This window comes from Heterocephalus glaber, unplaced genomic scaffold (genome assembly GCF_053883595.1).
Source record: "Heterocephalus glaber isolate CG9 unplaced genomic scaffold, H.glaber_assembly_v1.0 deba00001104, whole genome shotgun sequence".
Lineage (NCBI taxonomy): Eukaryota > Metazoa > Chordata > Mammalia > Rodentia > Bathyergidae > Heterocephalus > Heterocephalus glaber.
The window spans coordinates 332,369-356,413 of NW_028258193.1; the positions used below are offsets into that span (position 1 = coordinate 332,369).

The 24,045-nt window shown below is 44.8% G+C and overlaps 2 protein-coding genes across 3 annotated transcripts in view; both read right to left on the reverse strand.

The window, feature by feature from the left end:
* Positions 1 to 24,045, reverse strand: part of Erich1 (glutamate rich 1) — a 116,977-nt gene that overhangs the window by 4,047 nt on the left and 88,885 nt on the right. Inside the window, exon 7 of one of the 2 annotated variants that reach the window (XM_021248192.2) lies at positions 13,202 to 23,139. The exons of the other annotated variant lie outside the window; for it this stretch is intronic. Coding sequence (XP_021103851.1) covers positions 22,991 to 23,139 — 149 coding nt within the window. The 3' untranslated portion in view covers positions 13,202 to 22,990. Of the gene's footprint in view, positions 1 to 13,201; positions 23,140 to 24,045 lie in introns of those variants that run through there. 2 annotated transcript variants of the gene reach the window in all.
* Positions 1,910 to 13,181, reverse strand: LOC101714857 (uncharacterized). Its single transcript, XM_087210070.1, has one exon. It carries the CDS (start codon positions 4,094 to 4,096, stop codon positions 3,338 to 3,340), a length of 759 nt encoding a protein of 252 aa, XP_087066196.1. The 5' UTR covers positions 4,097 to 13,181; the 3' UTR covers positions 1,910 to 3,337.

A 24,045-nucleotide genomic window follows, 5' to 3' on the forward strand; every position in this document is an offset into this window, starting at 1 on the left:
CTTGCCCTAAACTTGGCTTCTCAGGCCAAAGTGCAGATGGATTGCTGGTATTTTCAAAGTCAGAGTGATAAATTGTGTCTCCTGGATGCTATGGCTGGGAAGGAATGATAGCACTGCATAAGCAGCCTTTGTTTCTCTGAGGGAGCTCTCCTGGGACCATGATCTGGGGTTGATGGCTTCCACTTGAATCTAAACTTGAATCTCGCCTTCATGGCTCCTGAAGTCTGTGACTCTGAAAGGAGGGATTCCTGGCCCTGTGTGTGAAGGACACAGCAATATGTGAAGGGGTGGATGCAGGGCTGAAGCAGGCTCAGCCTCCCACACATGTCACCCAAAGCCAGGTCTTCCTAACCCAAGCTCAAAAACTCATTTTCTTACTGTTGTGGGTTGAATTGTATCCCTCCCCCATGAGTCAGGTTGGATTCCTATCCCTGGAACCCGAGAATGTGACCTTATTCAGAGATTGGGTCATTACAGGGTCACTGAGGTAAAATGAGCCTATTAGGGTGGTCCCTGGTCTACACATGTAAAGCAAAACGGTCCACCTTTCAGCTACGTAAAACTGCTGCTTCTAGGCTTCATTCTGTCCCAGCACGTGTTTTAGTTTGTTAGGGTTTATATCTAGATGTCCCCCAAAGCCCCATGTGCTCATAGGTTGGACTTTTGGGAGGTGATTGGACAGGGGGCATGATGCTCACTTCACTGATGAGTTTATAGCTCCATGTGATCTTCGAGGTGAAGCCTGGTCAGGGAGGTGGTCACTGGGGGTTCAGCCCGGCAGGATCTACCTCCCGCCTCTTCCGTCACTGTCTGCTTCCTGCTGCCATGGAATGAGCTGTTTCTCCTCTGCCATTTTGCCCTGCTTTGGAGCCAGCTGACTATGGACTGAATCTTCTACCAACTATGAGCCAAAACAAAACCTTCCTCCTTTAAGATGTGAGTCTCGGTGACAAGAATGTAACTAAGACGTGTGTTCACTTTCATTCTGTTTATAATGAAGATGTCACTGGCTGGAAGGCTGGATGCAGGTCGTAGGACAGGTGACCACACTGAACTGACCCTGGGACCAAGATTACACACAGATAACGCACTTCCATTCCACATCCTGGGGACTGGCTCCTTGGGAACAGCACTGAATTCTTTTTCCACTTTGGTACAACTGGGACTGAAGTTGTTCTAATTTGATTTTTGGCAGAAATCAATATGAGCTTGAAATTGCTCACATTTGAAAATACCAGAAATTGTTATTTTTCTTAAAAATCTCAGTTTTGTTTCAAGTGAGACTTCAAAAAGAGTGCTTCTAGGGTCAGTGGATCTGGAGGAAGATGTGAAATTCAACAATCACTCCAGAATAGCACAGTTCATTCTTTCAGCCTGGTGTGGGGCTGGCTGGGCTCTGCCCTTGAGAGAATGAACCCAAACCCATGTTTCCAGAGCCATCTCAGACTCCAACTTCTGAGTGGGCACCATGTCCTCCCTCCTGATAGGGAGGCCACAGGACTGAGTGCTCCCCTCCGTGACTGCATGTTAAGCAGATGCACTGGTGGAAATTGAGGGTTATTTTTTAGAACCTGACCCAGAGTTCATTTGTGAAATTCCCCTAATTCATTCTTGTGAGGGGAATGCCTTCCGCTGGGTATGGACCTGGCTGTACTCACTGCTGCCATGAGCCATGTTCATACTCTAGAAGGAAGTCAGCTGTCCAGGATGTCCTTGAGTGGCTAAATATAAATCACATGGATAGGGCACTATTTTCAAAATTAAAAATAAAAATGAAGGAAATCCACAACTCCCCTGAGGTAGCAATCTTGAGGAAATTGATGTGAAGCAAAAGTTACATTTACATAAATTATAACTCTGGATAGCTTTCATCAGCTCGGAGAAGGATAATAGCTTGTACACTAAAGGATTTCTTTTTTTTTCTCGCGTACACATGTAGTTTTATTGTAACAAAGCAACTTGTACACTTTGAACGTTTAAAACTGCGCATCACCTTTTCCTTTCCAGTGAAAACAAAAAAGAATTTAAAAATAAACCAACAAAATTACAATAGAGAATGCCAATTCCAAATAAGACCCTACAGGTTCTGCTGATTCTCCCATCGAGTGGCAGGGCTCAAGTCATCATTAGGAGAGGATTTTATTTTAAAAGTGTCATCTTAAACAGCAAGGATGTCTGTTAACATCACAATTAAACATGCCAAAGGAGAAGCCATGTTGTCAAATGCCTGCTTAACTCACCCAAACATCTCAAACCCACCCTTTGCTGACCTTCTATACCCCATTTTTTAAAGTTTTTTTTTCTTTTATTAAACAAGAGAAAGTAGACAGGTACGTGTGGGTAAATGCTAACTGTCCATATTCACATAGAGACACAGTGCAATCTCTGAGCCCAATATACAGAGAAAGGAGGAAAAGAGCTAGACTTCTATGCACTACTACACAGGGGCCGAGCGCCCTCCAGCTTCCCGCAGAGCGAAGGGAGTGGAAGGGTTTTCTTTTTTCTCACAGAGCACGGTGGTGTCAATTCCATACAGTTTGTGTGAGACAGGAGGGGATCAAAATGAATTTAGGACAGAAGGTTGTAGAGACCCTTTTCCCATTGTGTTCTGCTCAAGGTATCTCCCCACAAAGTAAGTCGAGAACCACAGTGTTTGAGAAGACTTCAAGAACAGGGCGACTGAGCACAAGAGGGGGAAAAAGGACTGCAACTTGCTCCCAGGGACTGGAGAAAATTAAAAAAAAAAAAGTGGAAAAAAAGAGGTGGGGGAAGAAGGTTGGAATCCATCAGTGTTCGATTAGTCATCTTCTCCTTCATCCTCCTCTCCTTCCCCTTCATCATCATCTTCATCTTCTTCACCTTCATCCTCATCCCCTTCTTCATCAATGTCTTCCAATCCTCCTCCTCCTCCTCCTCCTTCTTCTTCATCATCATCTTCTTCACCTTCATCCTCATCCCCTTCTTCATCAATGTCTTCCAATCCTCCTCCTCCTCCTCCTTCTTCTTCATCATCACCTTCTTCTCCTTCCCCTTCCTCGTCATCCATATCAGGAACCAAGTAGTACTGCAAGGGATTTGGCCAAATATCATCTTTGATGACCTCTCCTAACTCATCTGCACCTGCATCAGAATGGTCAGTAAACCAGGTAAAGAAGCTCTCGGGTTCTTCATGCTGCCGCTTCCTACTGGCTTTATTCTGTGTTTGACTTGAACGTTTCGTCAAATCCTTTCCAGATTTCCATTTGATTTCAGTGGACTTTGAAGATGGATCACCACTGTCATTCAGATGAAATTCTTTGGAGAGAACTTTATTTTAGAAGGAAGGATTTTCATCAAACTAAAAATCTATTCTGTAACCTGATTTTGTATCTTCAAATTCTGTCATTTCGACTCTGGTCAAATAATGCACTGCCTCTTCGTCTTCCTCCCCAAGCAGTGCAGACACTTGTGGATGGTTAACAAATGTTGTTACCCAAAAACTGGGGATTTGGGCGATCAATTCTGACCTCTTCTGAAAAAATGGTTGGCGGAGTTTGTTATATTTCTGTTCTACTTTCAATATCTCCTCACTGGCTTGTTCATTAAGTCTGTCTATTTCATTTTGTACTTCATCAATATGTTCAATTGCTTCTTGTTCTTCTTCTGAGGTCTCGTCGGCCCCGTCGTGGTTGGAATTGAGCTCTTTTTTACTGACTTTGGCCGCCGGCGCCGACACGGTGCTGCTCCGCGGTCGTGGGAGCGGGGACGGGGAGAGAAGGGAAGGCGAAGGGGGCGGGCGGCTTCCCTCACGCCACACCCGCGGGCGCCCGCTCGGTCCGGCCGCCTCCTCCCGGAGCGGCTCGCTCTGCCCTCGCGGCCTGACGACCAGGGAGGGGCGAGGGGGCGGCGTGCCGGGCCTGCCGGGGCTCCTGCTAGCGGAGGGGAGGCGGCGGCGGCGGCGGCGGGCGAGCGGTTCAGCTCCCTCACCTCCGCGCTCGGCTCGCTGCTCGCTTTCCCCGAGCCTAGCCGCCTCCTCCTCCTCCGCCTCCTCCTCCTCCTCCTGGCGAGGGGCGAGCCACACTAAAGGATTTCTTAAAAGCTCCCTCTCAAGCCACATCTACAAGACGTTTTTTCAAAAATTATTCAAGTTACAGCTCAATAATTCTGCTTGATTAACTGGAGTGTGCTTGTTTGGATCCCATCTAGACAGCTGTAACTTCCTAGTCCTCACTTTGGCCGGACTCACCTCCTGCTGCCCCCTCAACCCACCCCCGCTGGTCCCACACGCCTGTGCCTCCGCTCTGCCTCCTGCAGCAAGTGGGCACATCTTCTTCCTCCATCCCCTGCTCTGCACAGGAGACAGGAGCTACATGTTTGGAGAACAGGTTGCCAGCCACCCTGCTCCCCAGGGGGGCAGACGACGATGTGGCAGGCATGTTTGTCCCATAGGAAAAGCCCACAGGGAGGCTTTTGCGTTTGATGAGTGTGTACAAGGAGAGGGGTGCATGTACCTATCTTAAAAGTCAGTTTTTAGATACAGGATCCTCATTCAGACCCCCAAGCAGCTTATGAAGGTACACAGATGCTGGTTGGAGAACAGCCCCTGGGGCGTGGTGTCCAGTGCCAGCAGTGGGGTCCCAGTGTTCTGTGATGTCCTCTCGGTGGATAAGAACATCCCTGAAAAGAATATCATGGTTTGCAAATGACTCTTTCTTAAAGTTCCCAAACCGCAGTGAGTACATCATAGTAGTTTCTTTGGATTGCTGTGAGGTCATAGTCCATTCTTGTCATGAATGTATGATGCTACGTGAATTTTTGTGAAGTATCAGCTCCCCTGCCCAGAAGGCCAGTTTGGGTGCATGGGCATCTTTTGCACACCTGAAGCTGGTTGAGAATTGGGGTGCTGAAGGCTGAGGTAGGTGCTCTCTGGCTTCACTGTCTTCTGCAATGAGGATAATTCAGTGAACATGAGCTAAAGAACCAGGCTCATCTCTGGAATACAGCCCCAGGCAGATTATGCCATTTTGCTGGGCCATAACTATTGTTAGTGGGCAGAGTCCTATCACGGTTAAATGCTCTCTGTGCCCATGGCTGCAGGGCCCTGGTCCCCTTCAAGGTTCTGTGAGGAAGGGTCCTCACCAGGCACAGGTGGAGCGGCCTGTGCTCTTTTTGCACGCACCCCCTTGTCTGTTTCAACTGCTCAGAGCCACATCCCACCTGCTGTTGGGTATTTCCAGTACTATTCCTGAGTGTTCTGAAGAATACGGATGATGGAATGAGCAGGAAGCTGCTCAATGGAAAATCCAGGTTGGCAAATTGGCACTTGCTGTTCCCATCACTGTCCCTACAACTGTGCATTGGGAGCAGAGGAAAAGTGCTGGTGTCAGCACCTGGAAATCCAGATCTTGACCCCAGAGCCCAACTGGGGGTAGGGGCAGCACCATGACAGGCACTTTGGAGATCGGAAGGTAGGATTGCCATGAGAGCTGGGGAGCCACCAAATGCCTTGGTGGGCAGGTCCTGGCCTGCGGCCTCTCTCAGCTCCTCACCCTGCTGACCTGCCCCTAGGAATACTGTCCTTGTCCACACCTTTGAAAACAGCATCCTTGCCACCCCCTCCTCCCCTGTCCAGCCTCAGTGAACTGTGGCTATGTCTGGGGACTCTGACTAGCAGAATGCCATTTGGAACTTTACTCAGAGCTGCTCAGTACTTGGGAAATCAGAGGGATGTGAGTTGTGCCCTCCTTCTGGTGGCGGTAACTGCTTTCACACCCGATGCAGGTAGGGCACCTGTTAGTCTGTTCTCTAGCATGACTGCATCACATGTGCACACAGGAAAACACATGCCCTTTTACTACACACAGCTTCTATTTATTCCTCCTTTTTGTTGTAGTTAGAGAGCTATATCAACTTTTGAAAAATTATGTTTATACCTGGTATGAGGTATGATGGAAACATATAGTGAATGTTTAAATTTTAAAAATTTATTACAGTAAAAGACACATTGCTGGTTCCACCTCTCCCAGCCCAGTGGAAGGGGCTTCCGGGCCACTGTTCCACTGCTCCCAGCCCAGAGGAGGTGAGCCCGCATGGGCACCAACCGCACACCCCCTCACCCCATCGAAATGAGAAGATACGTAAATAAGTCTCAAAACCAGACTTCCAGATCACCTACAGCAACCCCAAAGGGAAATGTGATGGAACACTCTGATACTCAACCACCTGGACTCCCTGAACTGGCAATAAAAGAGGATCTGGGAAAAATGAAGTCAGAAATAATTTCTCTGATAACAGTAGAGATTGTGCCCATAGTACAAGACATGATTAATAAATCTAGAGAGGACACAGATTAAAAAAATAGAGGATCTGAGGAACAGGATGGAATCCCAACTAGGAAACAAATGGAATCCATAAAACAGATGCAAACAGATTTCCAGGAGATTAAAAACTCCACTGAAAGTCTACACAGCAGAACGAGCCAATGTGAGGACAGAATTTCAGATATAGAAGATAAAATTGCAATTAGTGACCAGGAAAAGAAAAATTGCTTTAAAATTGTAAGGGACCAAGAGAAATCAATCCAGCAGCTGCTAGACGATGCAAAGAAGAATAATATAAAGCTCATTGGAGTCAACGAAGAAACAGGAGAGAGTGCAGATGACAGAAAAAAAAACTGTTCACAGAAGTGATGGCACAAAACTTCCCAAGCAGGTGAAAAGAACTTGACATACAGATAAGTGAGGCATATAGGACTCCAACTAGCCTTGATCCAAAAAAATCTACACATAGGCATATAATTGTTAAGATTACAGAAATCCAACAGAAGAACAAAATTCTACAAGCAGTGAGAGAAAAGAAACAAATCACATACAAAGGGAAGCCCATCAGAATCACAGCAGACTTCTCAATGCAAACCCTCAAGGCAAGAAGAGCTTGTAGTGATATATTCCAAGCCCTAAAGGAAAATAGCCTCCAAACCAGATTGATGGACCCTGCAAAACTCTTTCAAAATTGATGGAGAAATAAGATACTTTCATGATAAAGAGCACCTCAGGAACTTCATGAATACCAAACCAGCACTCCAAAAAATTTTAGACAATATCCTAGGAACAGACAATGAGGATCACAACCTCAGGAAGCCCAGCAGAATGAATCCACTGAGCATGACAAATTAAATGCAAAGGGGGAGAATCCAACAAAAAAGAAAAAGTCATGACAAGGCTTTTAAAACTTTTAACTTCATCTCCCTAATGAGTGTATAATTCAATCTTGTTATTGTACTGATTAGTATTTTTCTGATTCTAGTGTTGCACACCTTTCCGTGTGCTGTACTGGCTATTTATCACCTTCTTGTGTCTACTTTTTAATTGGGTTGTCTATTAATACGCTGCAAGAGTTCTTTATATATTCTGGTCATAGGTTATATGCATTATAAATAGGGTCTCTTTAAGGACTACTTTTCATTTTCTTAATGATATCATTTAAAGTTCTAAATTTTGATGGAATCTCATTTATCAATTTTTTTTCTTTTATACATCATGTTTTTTATGTCCTAGGAAATTCTTGCCTACCCTAAATTCATAAACATTTTCCCTTATAATTTCTTCTTAAAGTTTTATAGTTTTAGTCTTTCATATTTAGGTTCATAGATCCTTTCAAGTTATTTTCATGTATGGAAATAAAGGGTTGAGGTTAATTTTTTATATACAGATACCAGGTGTTCTATTGCCATTTGCTGAAAACACTATCTTTTCCTCTGCTCTTGAATTGAGTTTATGTTCTATAAAATGTTACTGTTAAATAATCTTTCAAAACTCAGTGGACCATATATGTGTGGTTCTATTTCTAGATTCTGTTTTATTCCGTTGATCTATATGTCTTTCCTTACACCAACACTGCTGTGATTACTGTAGCTTTAGAGGAAGTCTTAAAATTAGGTTCTAAATGTCTTCCAATACGGTTTTCTTTTTCTTTTTTACTTTTCTAGGTCTTTTGTGCTCCTACATAACTTTTAAATTTCAATATCCAATTCATTTATAGCAAGTATACACAGACCTGAATTTTTATATATACCTTGTGTTTTCTAATCTTGCTAAATTCAAATACAAGTTCTAGGGGCTCCTAGAGATTTCTTAGTATTTTCTCTGTAGATGATCATTCCATCTACATATAAAGATTTTACTTCTACCTTGCCAATCCTATCCTAATTGTGTCATTTTATTGCCAGACTATTTTGGTTTGGGCCTATGTTTCAAAGTTTAATGGACAGATGAAGAGTAGGCATATCTGCCCCTGTTCCCCACCTTAGGGAGAAAGCATTGTATTTTCTCCATTCATATAAGGCATTTTTCCTGGAAGTATAGAGTACATGTCTTTTATCTGTTCAGAAGGTTCTGTTCTACTTCTAGTTTCCTGATAGCTTTTACCATGAACAGCTGTAGAATTTAGTCCAATACTTTTTCTCCAACTACTGACAGGATTATATGACTTTTTCTTTTTGCTTTAAATGTTTGATATAATTTATCAGTTAAAATATATATGAGCCTATTGTTGTCATATAGGTAGGTTTTCAAGCTAGGAATATACTTTCTTTAATAGGTGCTATTCAAATTTTATATGTCCTCCAGAGTCAGTTTCATTAATTTGTCTTCCAAGGTACTTCTTAGAAGTTGTCCAATTTATTTCAAAAAAGATTTTTGTAATATGCTTTCTATATCCTTTAAAATTCTGTAAAATCTGTGGTAATGTCTTCTAGATCTTGATATTGTAATTTTAAAAATGTATAATTGATACTGTGTAATAGGAAGAAAAGGTCTAAAGGAGTAGAGGAAGTTGCAGGGGTAGGAGACAGGAAAAAAGGAAAAAGAAAATATATGAGAAAAGGAAAAAATGGAAACAAAGTCTTTGCAAATAGGGAAGGGTGGAGGGGGTGAAGGGGGGGCAGGGGAAGGGGAAAAAATAACCAAGACACTCATGTAAAGGTACAAGATCCCAATGATGAATGCAAGTGTATTTTATACCTAAAATGTACCAATAAACTTAATGGGAAAAAAAAGACACATTGCCATTAATCTCCTTCAAAGTACTCCCCCTCCTTTTGAACACACTTATCCCATTGTTCTGGCCACTTTCTGAAGCAGCTCTAGGAGTCCTCTTTCACAAGCATATTTATGAAATGTGATAAAAGATACAGTGAATGTTGCTGCTGAGTGCCATCCAATGGAAAGGCAGGTTTGTAAAAATATTATGGTGCATCCTCATCCATCTTATTTTCTCGATCTGCCACTGTGAGACTTCTGGCTCTTCCCCAAAGTCAAAATGATCAAGAAAGGTCAACATTTTGAATCAATTCAGGACATTGAGAAAGCCTCAAGAGCTCAACTAAAGACACAACAGAAGAGTTCCAAAACTGCTTCAGAAAGTAGCAAGAGTGATGGGATAGGTGTGTTCAAAGTATGTGTGTGTGTGTGTGTGAGAGAGAGAGAGAGAGAGGTATTTTGAGGAGAGTTGTCTTTTATTATAATTAAAAAAAATTTTTAAACATTCACCATAGTTTCTGATCACACTTCATGTGTCCAAGACTGCAATAAGCCCTGTAAGAGATCTGACATGGAGAGAGGGCTAGGAGCAGGGAGAATAGAGAGGCACAGGCCACCCTCACGGAGCTGGTCTGCTGCTCCTGTACCACAGGTCTGCTCTCCTGACACCAAGCTACCACTCTGGCCTGTGTCTGAGGCCTGACACTCCCATCCTGGCTCCCTCTGGAGCCCAGAAACATCAGTGTGGCACCAACAGAAGCCAAGTGGAGCCTCATGGCTGCCAAGAGTTTTCCTCACCATTCTGTTTGGTCACTGATGCCCGGGAGTGGGTGCCATAGTCATTCCCATGGAGGCCCCTGGGAGTAGAGAGGCCTAGATGTGTTTGTGCCCTCCTGAGCGCCTGCAAAATGGCAGCACCCCCACATCATGTCAAGTAACCCTGCAGATGGTCCCGTGTGCGCAGACAATGGAGAGGGTGACTTGGTGCTTGAGCGTTCACATCACACTATTACTGTGCCCCATGTTTATTCACCATTGGCTTCCTGTGTTCTTTCTCCACAGCTGAGGAAAGGGCTCCATGTCCCACCTGGCTCTGAGCTTTGATCCTTCGGGCTGGTGCATGGGGTTACCAGAGCTGGTCAGTTCTGGGGCCAAGTAGGAGTCATCAGCTGCATGTGAAGAGAAACCAAGATGGTGCACCCACAGAGGGCCAGGGCCCTGGACACTCATGCTAGAGCTGGGGGTGAGCTTCACACTCCTGGAGGGGCAGAAATGCCTGGGGCCAGCCAGAGCATAGTCCTTGGGGTCATGGGCCCGGCCATATGCCAGGAGCTCAGTGGCTCTTGAGTGGGCAGGGTGGGAACAGCCTCCTTCCTTGCTAGTCAGATGGTGGGCTGGGAGTTCTGATCTCTGGCTGAACCCTGCATGTTAGTTTGCTGGCTCAGAAGCAGGGAGCACATCTTCCGAGATCCTTGAGCAGCTCCACTCTCTAATCTCACTTCAGCCTGACTCCATCCCATCCATGCCTCCTGTCCTGAGACAGTTTGAAAACAGCATGACAAAGTAACGTTCTGAGAAACTCCCTGAAAGAAAGTAAAAGAACTCAACATGGCAGGAGGCTGATGGTGCCATCAGTTCCGGCAGTCTTTGACTTGCGAATGTTCAGCTTGCTTGGACACCAGCTGGGAATATTCCCTGGGCCCAAGTCCACAGTCTTCTAAGACATGGCTGGCCTAGGGGCAGGGAGGCCATGGAAGGATGTGGAACACAGGAGCAGGTGGGATTTTAATCTTTAGAATTTTCAGCTCATGGTGTGTTGGCCATAATTATCAAGTTCAAGCTTGGTTTGTACTGGCTTCTTTTTTTTTCTCTGAAGGGTAATCTGGCACTCATTTGAATCACTGCGCCCTAGTTGGGTTCTACTTCCTCGGTGGAGGGCCAGGTCCAACTCTTGGCATAAGGCCACTCCTGTTTTTAAATTTCCCCATCATCTCCAGCACACAATCATTCCAACATGATGTCTAATGGAGAAATGTTCATTGTTTAATTAAAGCAAGAGCTATTACAATTCTTCCTCCAAGTGTTTAGCATTAGCTGTTCCAAAATGATAGCCATTATCAAAAATTGTCATAACTCATTTACTCTTTAGCAGATGCTTAAGATTTTCATGAACTATTGTGAGACTTGACCAGTAGAAGGTTGTATTTACTGGAATTAGTTTTACCATGCTTCAAGCTAGAATGACTTTTAGCAAAATAGATATAGCATTTCAAATGTTCTAATTAAAAGAAGAAAAAATAGAATATTTTTCCCTACCTGAAAGTAACCTTATGTATTCAGGGCAATCCTCCGTAGATTTAAAAAGAAATCAAGAGTAATAATGAAAACTCTTGAAAGATCTGTAGATCACATAAAGATTAAAACTGGGAAATTTACCTAAATTGATGCTTAATGAAATAGGTTAGAAATTGGTGTGTTTTTTTTGATAGTTCTTTTCATTCCAAGGGCAAAAAACAGTATGGGGGGGTAGTTTGCTTGAGGGTCCCAAGCATACACATTTCCTCACAGCACAACTTGTTCAGACCCTGTGCCTGTGCTGCCTCTGAGGCCAGGTCAAATGAAGGCCCTGAGGCTCAGGCTGGAGCAGGTGCATTGCAGTCCAGTTTGTGCCAAGGACTAAATCTGCTAGGAAGCAAATCCCTGGGCTCCCCACTTCATATGCACCTGTTTATCAAGGGAAATACAGTGGAAGGGAGGGTGTGTGGTGCAAACTACTAACAATGATATAGGCAGTAAGTTAATTTGGCAAATTACCCCCTCAGTACCTTCCATCACCATCAGTTCACTAGGTTGCCTAGAGGTCATGACAAGACTCAATACCAAACACTCTGCCCTGCTGGGACAGTAGGGAATTCCCTGGGGGACAGAAGCAAAGCAGCTCAGCTTCACTAACATGGGCTTCAGCATCTCATGGAGGTGTGCTCTCTTGGTGCTTCTCAGAGTCCTCTCAGGATGAACACCATCTCCACCTTCAGGGTGGAGACTGAGGCCCAGGATGGTCCAGCAGTCTCTCTGGGGAGATGCCACTTGCACCAGTCTGTGTGTGTGTCCTTGGTGGAGTGTACATGTACTACTGAAGGACGTGTGTGATTATTACAGGCATTCTCCACATCAGAAGGGACCCCAAGGAAGTCATGTTGGACCTATGATTATCTCACAACCACTAGTCATGACTCTGTTATTGGTAAGGAAGGCATGTGATTGCGAAGTGATTTTCGATTCCATGGTCTTGCTGCATCTGAAATAATACACTAGCAGGATGGATGGTCCCAGTCAGGAATGTGAGCTTCCTTGACACTGAATTCACACAAGCTGGAGATGCAGAATACTTACAAACCAGTATTGTAGAAGACTAAGTAGGAATGTGCCACACCTCAAAAGGACACTTATGAACTACTCCATTGCTAGTATCTCAGGATTTACCTATTTTCTGCCACCAGAAAACACTGTGAATGGTATTACTAGAGTGGAATTTGCTCAAAAATGACTTTTCCCATTGTTGAAAAAAGCTCCAATCCATCTTTCCTCCTGAATAATATAAGTTGAGTGATCTCAATATTTTATTTTGATTCACATGTGTTTAATTGTGCCTCTTGATGGGGTTCACTACATTTCAACAATGCATACAGTGTGCACAGTACAAATCCAGCCTCCCTTTATCCCCTTCCTTCCTAACCCCTAGTTAATATTAATCTAGTTAATATTCTACATTAAAGTCAACAATTTTTTTAGCTTCCACATATAAGAATGAACATGTGGTTTCTGTCTTTCTGTACCTGGCTTAATACATTTAACATCCTCCATTTAACCACATTGCTGAAAATGACAGGATTTCATTCTTTAGAGTGAAAAATATTCTACTCTCTACATACACATTTTCTCTATCCACTCATCCATTGTAGGCACCTAAGTTGATTTCATATCTTAGCTATCATGAATAGTGTTGCAATAAACATGTACATGCAGGTATCTCTTTGGTATGTTAACTTCATTTCCTTTAAATATATAGCCAGTAGTGGGATTGCTGGATATGGTAGACTAACTTTTAGTTTTTTGAGAAAACTCCATACTGTTTTCCATAATGGCTGTTCTAATTTGTATCCCCCACCCACCCACCCACCGTGTATGCGAGTTCCTTTTTCTCCATATCCTTGTCAGCATTTTTTTTATAACAGCCATTTTACCCTGGTGAAGTGCTACTGTAGTTTTGATTTGCATTTCCCTATGGGTGATGATATTGAATATATTTTTATGTATTTACTATGTATATTTTTCTTATGAGAAGTATCTATTCAGATTATTTACCTATTTTAATTGGATTACTTTTTTGTTAATTTTTTGAATTCCTTATATATATATTCTATTTTTTTTTTTTTTTGTACTGGGGATCGAAGTTGGGTCATTGCACTTGTGAGGCAGGTGGCAGAACCGCTGAGCTAAATCCCAGCCCCTCTTATATATATTCTAGATATATCCTGATTATTAATCCTCTGTCAGATGAATAGTTGGTAAATATTTTCTCCCATTCTGTAGATTATCTCTTCGCTCTTCATTATTTCCTGTGTGTGCAGAAGCCTTTTAGTTGGATGCAATCCATCTGTCTATTTTTGGTTTTGTTTCTTATGCTTTTGAGGTCAAATCCCCAAAAAACCCAAAATTGCCTGTACCAATGTCTTAAAATGTTTCCTCTATGTTCTCTTTCAGTAGTTTCATAGTTTCAGGTCTTATATTTAGGTCTTTGACTTGGTTTCAGCAAATGCTTTTAATGTGAAAAAATTCCTATCATGCACTGAATGTCTTAGTACTTTTCTTGAAAAGTTACATATCTGGAATATTTCAGGTGGAACATGTTTTCTTGGTTGTCCCGTTAACCCTCAGCATGGATGTCACAGCACATCTTCCTTCTGAAGAGATTCAACAAAATGTCCACCAGTATTCTTCTATTCTTATAAAATTTTTAGTTTATGTGCCGTCAAAGCGATCACTCATTCTTATAAAATTTTATACAGATTTTAAGAAACTTCACTGGACTCCAGTAAATGCTCTATGGATTTTAAACAACAGTTTATACTGCCGATCAGTTGATGATGAGTTGTCTGTCTCTAGATGGTCCATGATGGAAGGAGGCATCTCCCTCCCTCCTTCCATGAGAGCAAATTGCCTCCTCATCTCTTTCTGGGTTTCATGGGTACCTCTTGTGAGTAAGCTCTGGGCATTCAAGTTAACGCGGCTGTCAATGCACCAAGCCCAGGCATGACTGATCATGAAGGTGGGACTCAGGCAGACAGCTGGGACCTCCGTGGAGTCTTGTTTAGTCTGTGCTCTATCAGGGTCCATGCTGCCCACCTGGCTGTCTCCTTAGACCTTCCGAGGGGCTTCAGGGCACAACATATACGCTGCCAGTAGCACACATCTGCAAGGAACAGGCAGCAGAAGTGACATCTTCAAGGTGTGGTGGGAGACCAGGGGCTGAGAGTTGAGTTTTTCACAATCCCAAGGCCACAAGCTGTCTTCCAAAGACCTAAATTCAGGCCCCCTGGCTCTGTGCACAGACTTACTGAGGCGGCATCACATAGCCAGGTCACATATGTGGTGTAAAAATCTATTTCCTGCTGTTGACAGGAAAAATGTTCAGAAGGAACATCTTGGCTTGATTTCCTATGACACAGGTGACATTGCTGGTCACTCTCTCCCTTACCCCAAACAACAGCAGCTATAGCAACTGTTTTAGCCACTTCCTTCAAAGAGAATACTAATCATCGACAAAGGCAATGACAGCTAACCTAAGCAATGGCCAACATTCCAAATGGAATTATTAACTGAAGCCACCTGTCCTGGTGCTCTCCTACCAGATGCCCAGTCGGGTCCTATCTTCTTGCCTCCACATTATGATTTGGGTCTAGATGTCCCCACAAAGACTCATGTGGTCATAGGTAGCTGAACCTAGAGTGTGTGATGCTGGGATTAGGGTGGGTGGTTACTAAATCGGTACACTGATTGGTTTGGCACTGCCCGAATCCCAGTAGCCTGGATACAATACAAAGGACAGAAAGAGGCTCGTCTTCTCCCGTGCTGCTTTTGTTGTCTTCTGGTGCCATGCACTGTTGCCCCTCTGCCATGTGCCACCCTGCCTGGGGGCCAGCCGACTATGGACTGAAACCTCTACAAACCGTGAGCTAAATAAACCTTTCCTCCTTTAAGTTTGGGTAACAGGTATTTGTCTCAGAAACAAGAGAAAAGTAGCTAAGACACTCCACTTATGTGCCCTCCACCTCGTACAGACCTTCTTTTCATTCATGCCTCAGACCCCCTCTCCTGTCTCTGAACAGAACAGTGTGTCCTTACTGCAGGGTACTCAGTTCCCTACCATTCCTCATATATACAGCATGATGGTGAACATTATGTGTCAATCTAACTGGAGCACAGGGTGCCCATTTATTTGGTCAAACTTTGCTCCGGGTGCTTCTGTGAAGTGTCTTGGATCAGATTAACATTTAAATCACTAGGCACTGAATAAAGCAGATTCCCTCCCAAGATGTAGGTGGGGCTTGTCCAATCAGTTGAAGGCCTGAAGAGAATAAACCTGGCTTCCCCAGGCAAGAGGTCCTTCCCACGGATGGCCCATAGGCTTGAACTCCCCTGGACATCAGCTCCCTGGGTGCCCAGGCTGGGGCCAGCCTCATTTCCACATTCCTGTGAGCCAATGCCTTATAAGCCTCTTTCTTTGTATGGACACGGCCTGTAGGTCCTGTTTCTCTGAAAAACCCTGACCAAAGCAAGAATTAGGCCGAATATCCTACCATTTTATTCACAAGGCAAAAACCCAGGTCCAGTTATACTTATAGATAGTTTCACTATCTGAATCTTCTTTACGGCTTTGGCTTGGCAGTGATCTCTAGTGGGAAGAAAGCATACCTGAGCCTAGCCAAGCTCCTCACCAGCACACAGCTTCAGGACCTACTGGTGCCTCAGAACTGCCCACCCCAACCCTCCCGCTCACGGTTGTTCTAAGGAGGAGCTTCTTCCCTGGGTGGAAGTCCAGGGTGGCCCTGACAGCCTGCTCTCCCCAAGACCATGACAAGCCTAGCACTCCAAGTCAGCGTACTCAGTTCTCAGAGGGACAGTTCTCAGGAAGGGAAGAAGCACGGAGACTGGCAGGAGCCCTACTGGGGACAACGGGCGCTGTTGGCTCCAGCTACCATCACCAGACCCACCCACGGTGGCTCCAGCAGCACTCATTTGCTCTTCACAGCCCTGGAGGCCAAGGTGTTCGTAGATCCCAAGGTTGCACAGAGGATCTGCAAAGGTCTCCTCAGCTGCTGATGGGTTTCTGGTGTTCTCTGGTGTTCCTTGGCTTGTAGGTGGATCACTTTGATCTCTGCCTCCATCCTCGAGCAGCCTCCATGTGTCTGTATCCAAACTTCTTCCCATTAGGGTCACATTGGATTAGGGACCAACCTGCTTCACTATGACCACTTAATTCTCAACTGCAGCCACCCTGTTTCCAGTGTCACTCTGAGGTGCTGGGGTGAGTGTTAGGGTTTCAGCCCAGGCCTTTGCAGAGGTGGAGTGAGAGAGGGTATGGGGAGAGCTCTGGACCGCAGTGCAGGTCTAGCACCGAGAGGAGAGAGGAGGGTGGGAGGAGGAGCTTCAGGCCATGTTGTAGTAATGAGAAAAATGTGGCAGGCTGTTGGAGGACCAGAGGAAGTGCCCACTAGAGAGGTCCTGGGGCTGGTTAGCCCCTGTAGCCAAGGCATTGTACCAGTCGGTGCTCCCCTTCTTTGAGGAAGAGGAGGGGTGGACCCCAGAGGGCAGCACCAGGCTGTCGACCAGGATTCTGCTGAAGGACAGCTGAACAATGCCCCCCACCAAGAACATGGAAAGAAAGCACAGGCCATCTCATCTGTGAGTGTTAATGTGAAGATCCCAGGTATATACCACTATCCAAATCCCACATGATACATAAGAACATCGATACATCATGAGTAAGCATAGCTCATCCCATGCATGTGTAAATGAACATCAGAAAATCTGCCAACAAACTAGCCACATGTTCGAGTTATTGCAGACACCTAAAAGTATTCCCATGTTGCTCGGGGATGTGTGGGTCAGAAACCTGGGGAGAGCTCTGCAAGGGCGTTCACTCTCATGACCCAAGTCTGCCACATGACCTCCTGGGTGTGGCAGTCCCAAGCAGCCAGACTTCAGCATGTAAGGGTCCCCAGAGTGAGGGGCATAGAGGCCACGCAGCACCGCTCCCACCACGTTCTCTGCTCACACAGACCATGTCTTCACACACTCAAGGGGGAGGTCAGAGATGGGACATCTCAGAGGAGGACTGTCACGAAATCTGTGACCACTTTTCCTAAACTGCCATACAGTAGGCTAAAGGAGAAGAATAAAACTGTGCTCTCAACAGGTGTCAAAAGATGATTTTAACATTATGCTTACCTTTTTCTTTTTGAAAAAGAATGCCAGAAAACAAAGAATAAAAGGAAACTTACTATCTTAAAAAGGCAATATAACAAAACTAACAGATAATAGCTCAGACAATTTATAATTCTTACTAAGACCAGGAATAAGCCAAAGATGCCTGCTGTCTGCTACTATTTAACACAACACTTGATGTTTTGGCCAAAGGTATAAGACATGAAAATGAAATAAGTGTAAAGATTGAAAGAAAGATATAGACCAGGGAAGGGGAGGGAGTAAGAGTGGGTAAGAAAGGGGGTGGGAAGACAGAATACATCACACGAATTGAAACCTCCCAAAATGTGAAACCAGGGATGATGGCAGGGGAAGGGGTAATGGAGGTGAAAATGACGAAAGTATATTATATGCCTGTATGAATCTGCCAGAATGAAACCCATTAATCGGTATAACTAAGTTTTAAAGAGTAGAAAAAAGAGATAAACTGCTATTATTTGTGGTTGGTAAGATCCTCTGCATAAAATCTCCCCTTCACAAGATAGATGTATTTTAGAACTAATAGGAAATTCAGGCTACCACACATAAAATCAGCCTATTATCATTTCTCTACTTCAACAACAGTCAACTAGAAAACAGTGTAATAAATAACATATTATTTACAATGTCAATAAAAATACAAGTGCTAAAATGTCCCTTCATATTCTGTATGATTATATGCTAGGATATAATCTGCATAAAGCTACAGAATGCACTTTATTATATTCATAGAATCTCATCTCCACAAAGGCTGGATCTTGCTTTGTTTTCTTTATTACTACACCCTTCAGTGCTTAGAATGCTGAAAGGCACTCAGTAAATATGTGTCAAAGGAAAAGAGTATCTAATGAATGAAGAATCAAGAATTACCCTATGAAAGAATAGAGCAGCTCTTTATGAAGAAATATTTTAAAACACTGCTGAAGGGTAAAAAAGACATGAACAAGTAGAGGCATATGTTTTTAGATGGGATTATTTGACAGTGTAAAAATGTCAGTACTGCTCAAATCCATACTTTGCAAGGCAAATAAGAATCTCAGCAGGAATTTTAGGTAAACTAAAAACATCATTTTAAATTTATATAGAAAAGCAAAAATACAAGAATAGCAAAGTCAGTTTTAAAATATAGATGCAAATGGGGACAATCTCATGGTGAGCCACAACAAAAACCATGTTGGCAACAGCTGTGTGGTCCTGCTGTTGGAGAAAACACAGACCAACAAAACAAACTAGGATTCAGAAATGAGCCCACAGCCATTCAAAGACTGTCTATAAGAGACTGATTTTAGATTCAGGGAGACAAAAGAGATTGAAATAAAACACTGGGAGAAGACATTTCATGCAAATGAAACCAAAAAAGAACTGAGTGACAATAACAGAGAAAAGACAGGTTTCCCAAAGTTTAGGGTCGAGAACTTTGATTATTATATGCAGAAAGAAAATGAAGCTGGATTTTTAATTTTGCCCTGGCAAATATGGACTTGGGCTGGACTAAGCATTCCAGTGTAAACAAAAATCAAAAAGCCAATAGGACAAAATGTAGAGCTTTGAGATCTAAGAAAGGAGAAAGAGTTTTTTTTAACTAAAACCCCGAGAGTATAAATCATCAGGCCAAATATTGGATGTAAAAATATAACAATTACCATTTCTAGGCAGATGCTCTGCCTCTAAGCTGTGTCCCATCTCTACAATTGCCATTTCTGCTCACTGAGGGACCAATAAACACAATGAAGAGAAAGCTGGAATTCTGGAAGACAATCGTCCAAAAGTCCAGAATAGAGAAAGGATTTGCATCAAAGAACTCCTGCAGGTCAATGAGAAAAGAATCCTACAGAATATGAGAAAATGACAGGAATGGTAGAACCACCAGAAAGGGGAGTCTCAAAGGCAATGGGTATATAGACAGCTGTTCAAACTCAATGAGCACAGACACGCAAAATAAAACAGTGAGATGACACATACGCCCATGGGTAAGGCAAGGAGACAGCACGGTGGGGCTGCTGGCTTGAGAGGACGTAGGAGATAGGACCCTTCTTTGCTGCCACATTGGTATTCTGGAAGCACTCTTCCTCTCAGGGCAATTTCCATGGCTGCCCATCAGGCGCTATGTGTAGGATCATAGATGTCATCATCATAGGAACTAGGTAAAGGTATAAGGTTTGGAGGTGGCTGTGCCTACAGGGTCAGCTAAGACCAGTCCTCTAGTCTTGCTCTTCTGCTTCTTGCTAATAGTGCCACCTAATAGCAGTCTTTTCCACAACAATGTCGCTATGCTCTGCCCTTAGGGACCAGGCCAGGAGAAAGGGGAGAAGGGTTCCTTGTAAGGCCTGGCCTGGAAGTCCAGCCTAAGAACTTCACTGGCCAGAAGATAATTACCTGGCCATGCCCAGGTACAAGTTAAAATTCATCCCACGGATTACTGGGACAAGGAAGAAGAATGGATGCTGGGCACGGTTGGTTTCTGCCACAGAAATGAATGAGCAAAATGTGGTCAGTGCTGTGAAATAGACTGAAGTGATTCAACTACAATAGGAGAGTACAGACAGACGCAAGAAAGGGAGTAGGACAGCACCACACTATTCAAACCAGACTGCGTACTTAAGTGAAAATACATGTTTTCAGACATACACACCAAGCCCATGCAGAGGCTCCGTGCCCTGGAGCAGCAGTCTGGGAGGCTCGGGGACACACCAGGGGGCTGCAGTGTATGACCTCTGGGGTTGCAAACCAAGAGGCAGCTACAGTTCCCTGCAGTCAAGGTGAAAAGAGAAAAGAAAAGCCAGGCAGAAAGGAGGCAGAGTAGACGTCTGGAGCCCAAAGGACTTTTAATCAGTTCCAAATAAGCCTCTGGGAATTAGCCAACTGATTTCCTCTTTCTGTGCCTCATTACTGACCTAGCACTGTTGCTGTCAAAGTGCACTTGGAGCACAGGACAATGTGAAATGATGCTCTCATGTTTCACAGTTTGAAAACAGTGCACAGAAGTCCCTCTGTAGGTGACTGAAGAACACTTATTTTATATTTTGATGACTGGGAGGAATTGCATTTCACAGATGAAAATGAAAGAGGACATTCAACAATTATATAACGATAGTAAATTCAAACACAACATAAAAGAGTGGGAATTTAATTTTCTGAAGGGCAAAGACATTTCTACGTTATACATTTATACAAAGAACATTTTCCTGTCTATAATCACTGCATTTTTTAGTGGATTATTTCCAAAGGATGTGTTCAGGGATCTCTGCACATGGGTGTAGATACTCAGAGCTCAGCAGGGGGATTTGCTGAGTTATTCAGAGCTCCCACTGAAGCAGGCTTTTTTAGGGCCTGTGCCCACTTGGAAGTGCAGACCTGAGTTGCTGCTCCTGTGCAGACAGTACTGCACTGACTGGATGAATTTAGACACAGGGAATGAAAACCAAATCTTCCTTCTTCCTCTCTACCAAGATTCAGGAGGCCAGTTTTCTCTGAGAAAACTAAATATTCAGCTAAAATAATAGGAATAACATGCTGCCTTTGATTTCACCTGAAAATGATGAATGGCTGGTGGAATGGATAATAATTCAAACTAACTTTTATGTTCAGAGTGTGGTGAAGGGCCTTCTCAGCTGAGAATGGGCCTTGTATTTTGTGCTCCCTGCAGGGCCAGCATAGACTTCCACATGGGTGCCTGTGCATCCATGGAGATGCTCAGAGCCACCAGGGCACATGAGAGAAACATCATGGGAAACAAAGACGTCAGTCCCCTTGGAAGGCCAAGTTCACCTTTCTGTCTCTGAGTCCTTTCTTCTAAAGGAAAGATTCAGGTTATGAACTCTGCCTCCTGGGACAAGCTACACAGGACCAGGATCCAAGACATCCCTGACTCCATGCCTCACCCACATCTGTAGCTGTAGGCAATGGTACTCTGGGCTGCCCTAAAATAGGGAAGCCATCTACCAAATGTGGACTGCAGAGCAGCGAGACAGGTGGAGCCTGGATTTAAAGTATCCTCAGCATGCTGGATTTGGTCAGGATGACATTTCCAGGTACCACGCAAAGGCCTAGGAAGAGCATGGAGTGTGAGAATCAGGGACACTTGCAGTGACCACGCCATGGAACCACTTGGCCACGGGGCTTGCAGACTGCTCCAGAATGGGGAGGGCAACTGCCTGCTCTCTTGTGAGGGAGCCACGTGTGTCTTTGAACCAGACATCTTGGTCAGAAGGAGGAGGCATCTTCAAATACCTGCTCTTTGCTGGGAGCCTACAGTTAGATTTACAAAAGTTAAATGTCTCTATGTACAAGTTTGGCACAAAGCCTGTTCACTCCTCCCCACAGTCTCATGAGGCAGATATTTTGGGACTGGCTTTAGATGTAGCTGCCAAGGCTCGGGGCTCCAGAGAGTTCCTGGGAGTCTGCATTCATTTCAGGTGGGCCTGACCCACAGCCCGTGCTCACACTGGACCTTCTTGTTTCAAGTCCTCCCACATAACCTAATAAGAGAAGGCATGCAGAGGGTGTTCCATATATCTTAGAATTTCAAAATAAAAATTTTAAACTGAAATGACGTGTGCCATACTTGTAATTATGTAAAGGTGCTGAGGGAAAGGGATGGGAAGGAGCCACAACTCTGCCTCTCCAAGGTCTCAGGCCAACACTGTCCTAACGATGTCTCCAGAGACTGCAGGTGGTGGCCCCAGTCACCGAAAAGAGCCAGATGGCTGTCACACTGCACCAAGGGCTTTGCCCCTGGAGAGAAGCCCAGGTCTGCTGCTGCTGTCTCCTCTAAGGCATCAGGGCAGGATCACCTGCTGGGCATGAGATAGAAGGTGACGGAGTAGGTCTACTCATGGAAACCAGTGTCACCTCAGGCTGGATGCTAGGCTCACTGGTGCTCACTTGGCTACTTTAATCATGCCTTACAGGTTCACCTCGACCTGATTCACAAAGGAAGGCTGTTGACAGCAATGAACTAGGAACCCAACCCTAGAATATTCTTCATTCAACAAACAGTTACAGAGTCCTGCTACGTGTCAAACACTAGGCCGTGGTGCAAGACTAAAAGTACACATGGGACAGCATGCTCCCTGGCTTCATGGGTGTGGTATGATCTACAAATAGACATCATTCAGCAAGTATGTTATTACGATGCAGGCAGCCATGGGGACCAGTGCAGGCTGTTAGAGCTGGGGAACTGGCTGGGACGCCCAGGCAATGGATAGGGGACAGCATGGCCAATTGTCCTGCTATCAGCAGGGGGGCCTCGCCGGGAACCCTGACTGTGTCTTCAGCAAAGAACAAAGCCCACTTCTGACTGGGAAAGAAGGTGCAGTCCTGAGCTACACAGAACAGGGGAGGTTTGGGGGCACCAGAGCACTTCTTGGCTATCATTCTTATGCCCTCCCCTTTCTTCTGGAAAACCTACTATTGCAAAGCTGGAGTTTCTGGTTGTCTCAGTCCTCTCAAACCGTGGCAATAGAAGCCCTAGATGGACACTTAAAGAACAGACATCTCTTTCTCACAGTTCTGTTAGCTGAAGTCCCAGGATCAGGTACTGGCACAGTCAGGTGCTGGGGAAGGCTCTTCTGGGCTGCAGAGGGTGTCATTTCAGCTGGGAAAGACAGGGTGGAGGGGAAGGTGGTTCCCTGGCCTCTTATGAGCGCTCCAGTCCCATCCCATCACTGGTACCCCACTCCCATGACTTCATCTGAAGCTTCTCACCCCCAAGCCCACTTCACCGGGGAAAGGGCTTCCACACAGGAATCTGGGGTGGGGAGGGGGAGTATAGATCCACAGCAGGAACTGATCTGAGGACACTGTGTTGGCTCTGGGCTCTGGTCAGTGGCCTGGTTTAGCTTCCAGGTCTGCACAGTGCCCCATTTCCCACAAGTCTGAGCCCCATTGTCACAAGTCAGTAGCTGTGTATGTCAAAGAATCTCCTCACTGGGATTTCACGCTGAAGGAAGGGAAGTATCTGCTAGTCACCCATCCCTTCCTGGTCTTTATTTAGGTGTCTAGACACTTTGTTTCTGACATTCCCTGGGCCTCCGGCATTTACAGAGACCATGCTGATGTGCTTTGATGTTTGTCTTGATCAATTCTTGGGAACAACAGAGCAGGTGCTTTAAGATAGGAGAATTCTTCAGAGGGACTGATCTTCCAGGGAACTCAGATGGGAAAACAATAAGACAGATACAAAGATTTTGTTTCCAAAAGACAAAATCAGAAGGTGAAAAGGTGTTCCTGGTTAGGCAACCAGGAGGGCTGGAGGTGGACGGAAGCAGGCACAGGCTGTGAGGGAGCACCTGAGTCTTGGGCATGGCAGCTGGAGAAGTCCTGGGGGAGAAGAGTGTCCAGGGAAGAGGGGGAGGGAGGAAGGAAAATGGGGTGGAGGGGGAAGCCCTGGGGGAAACAGAAGGGGGATTTGAAGGGAGAGAAGGTGATTCCTGGGGGAAGAGGGGAGATTCTGGGGGAGAGAGGACCTCTGGGGGAGAGGGTAGTTCTGAGTAGGAGGGAG

What these genes read in the sequence shown, in the direction of transcription:
- LOC101714857 (XM_087210070.1), bottom strand. Translation starts at nt 4,096, where the DNA reads ATGTGGCTTGAGAGGGAGCTTTTAAGAAATCCTTTAGTGTGGCTCGCC.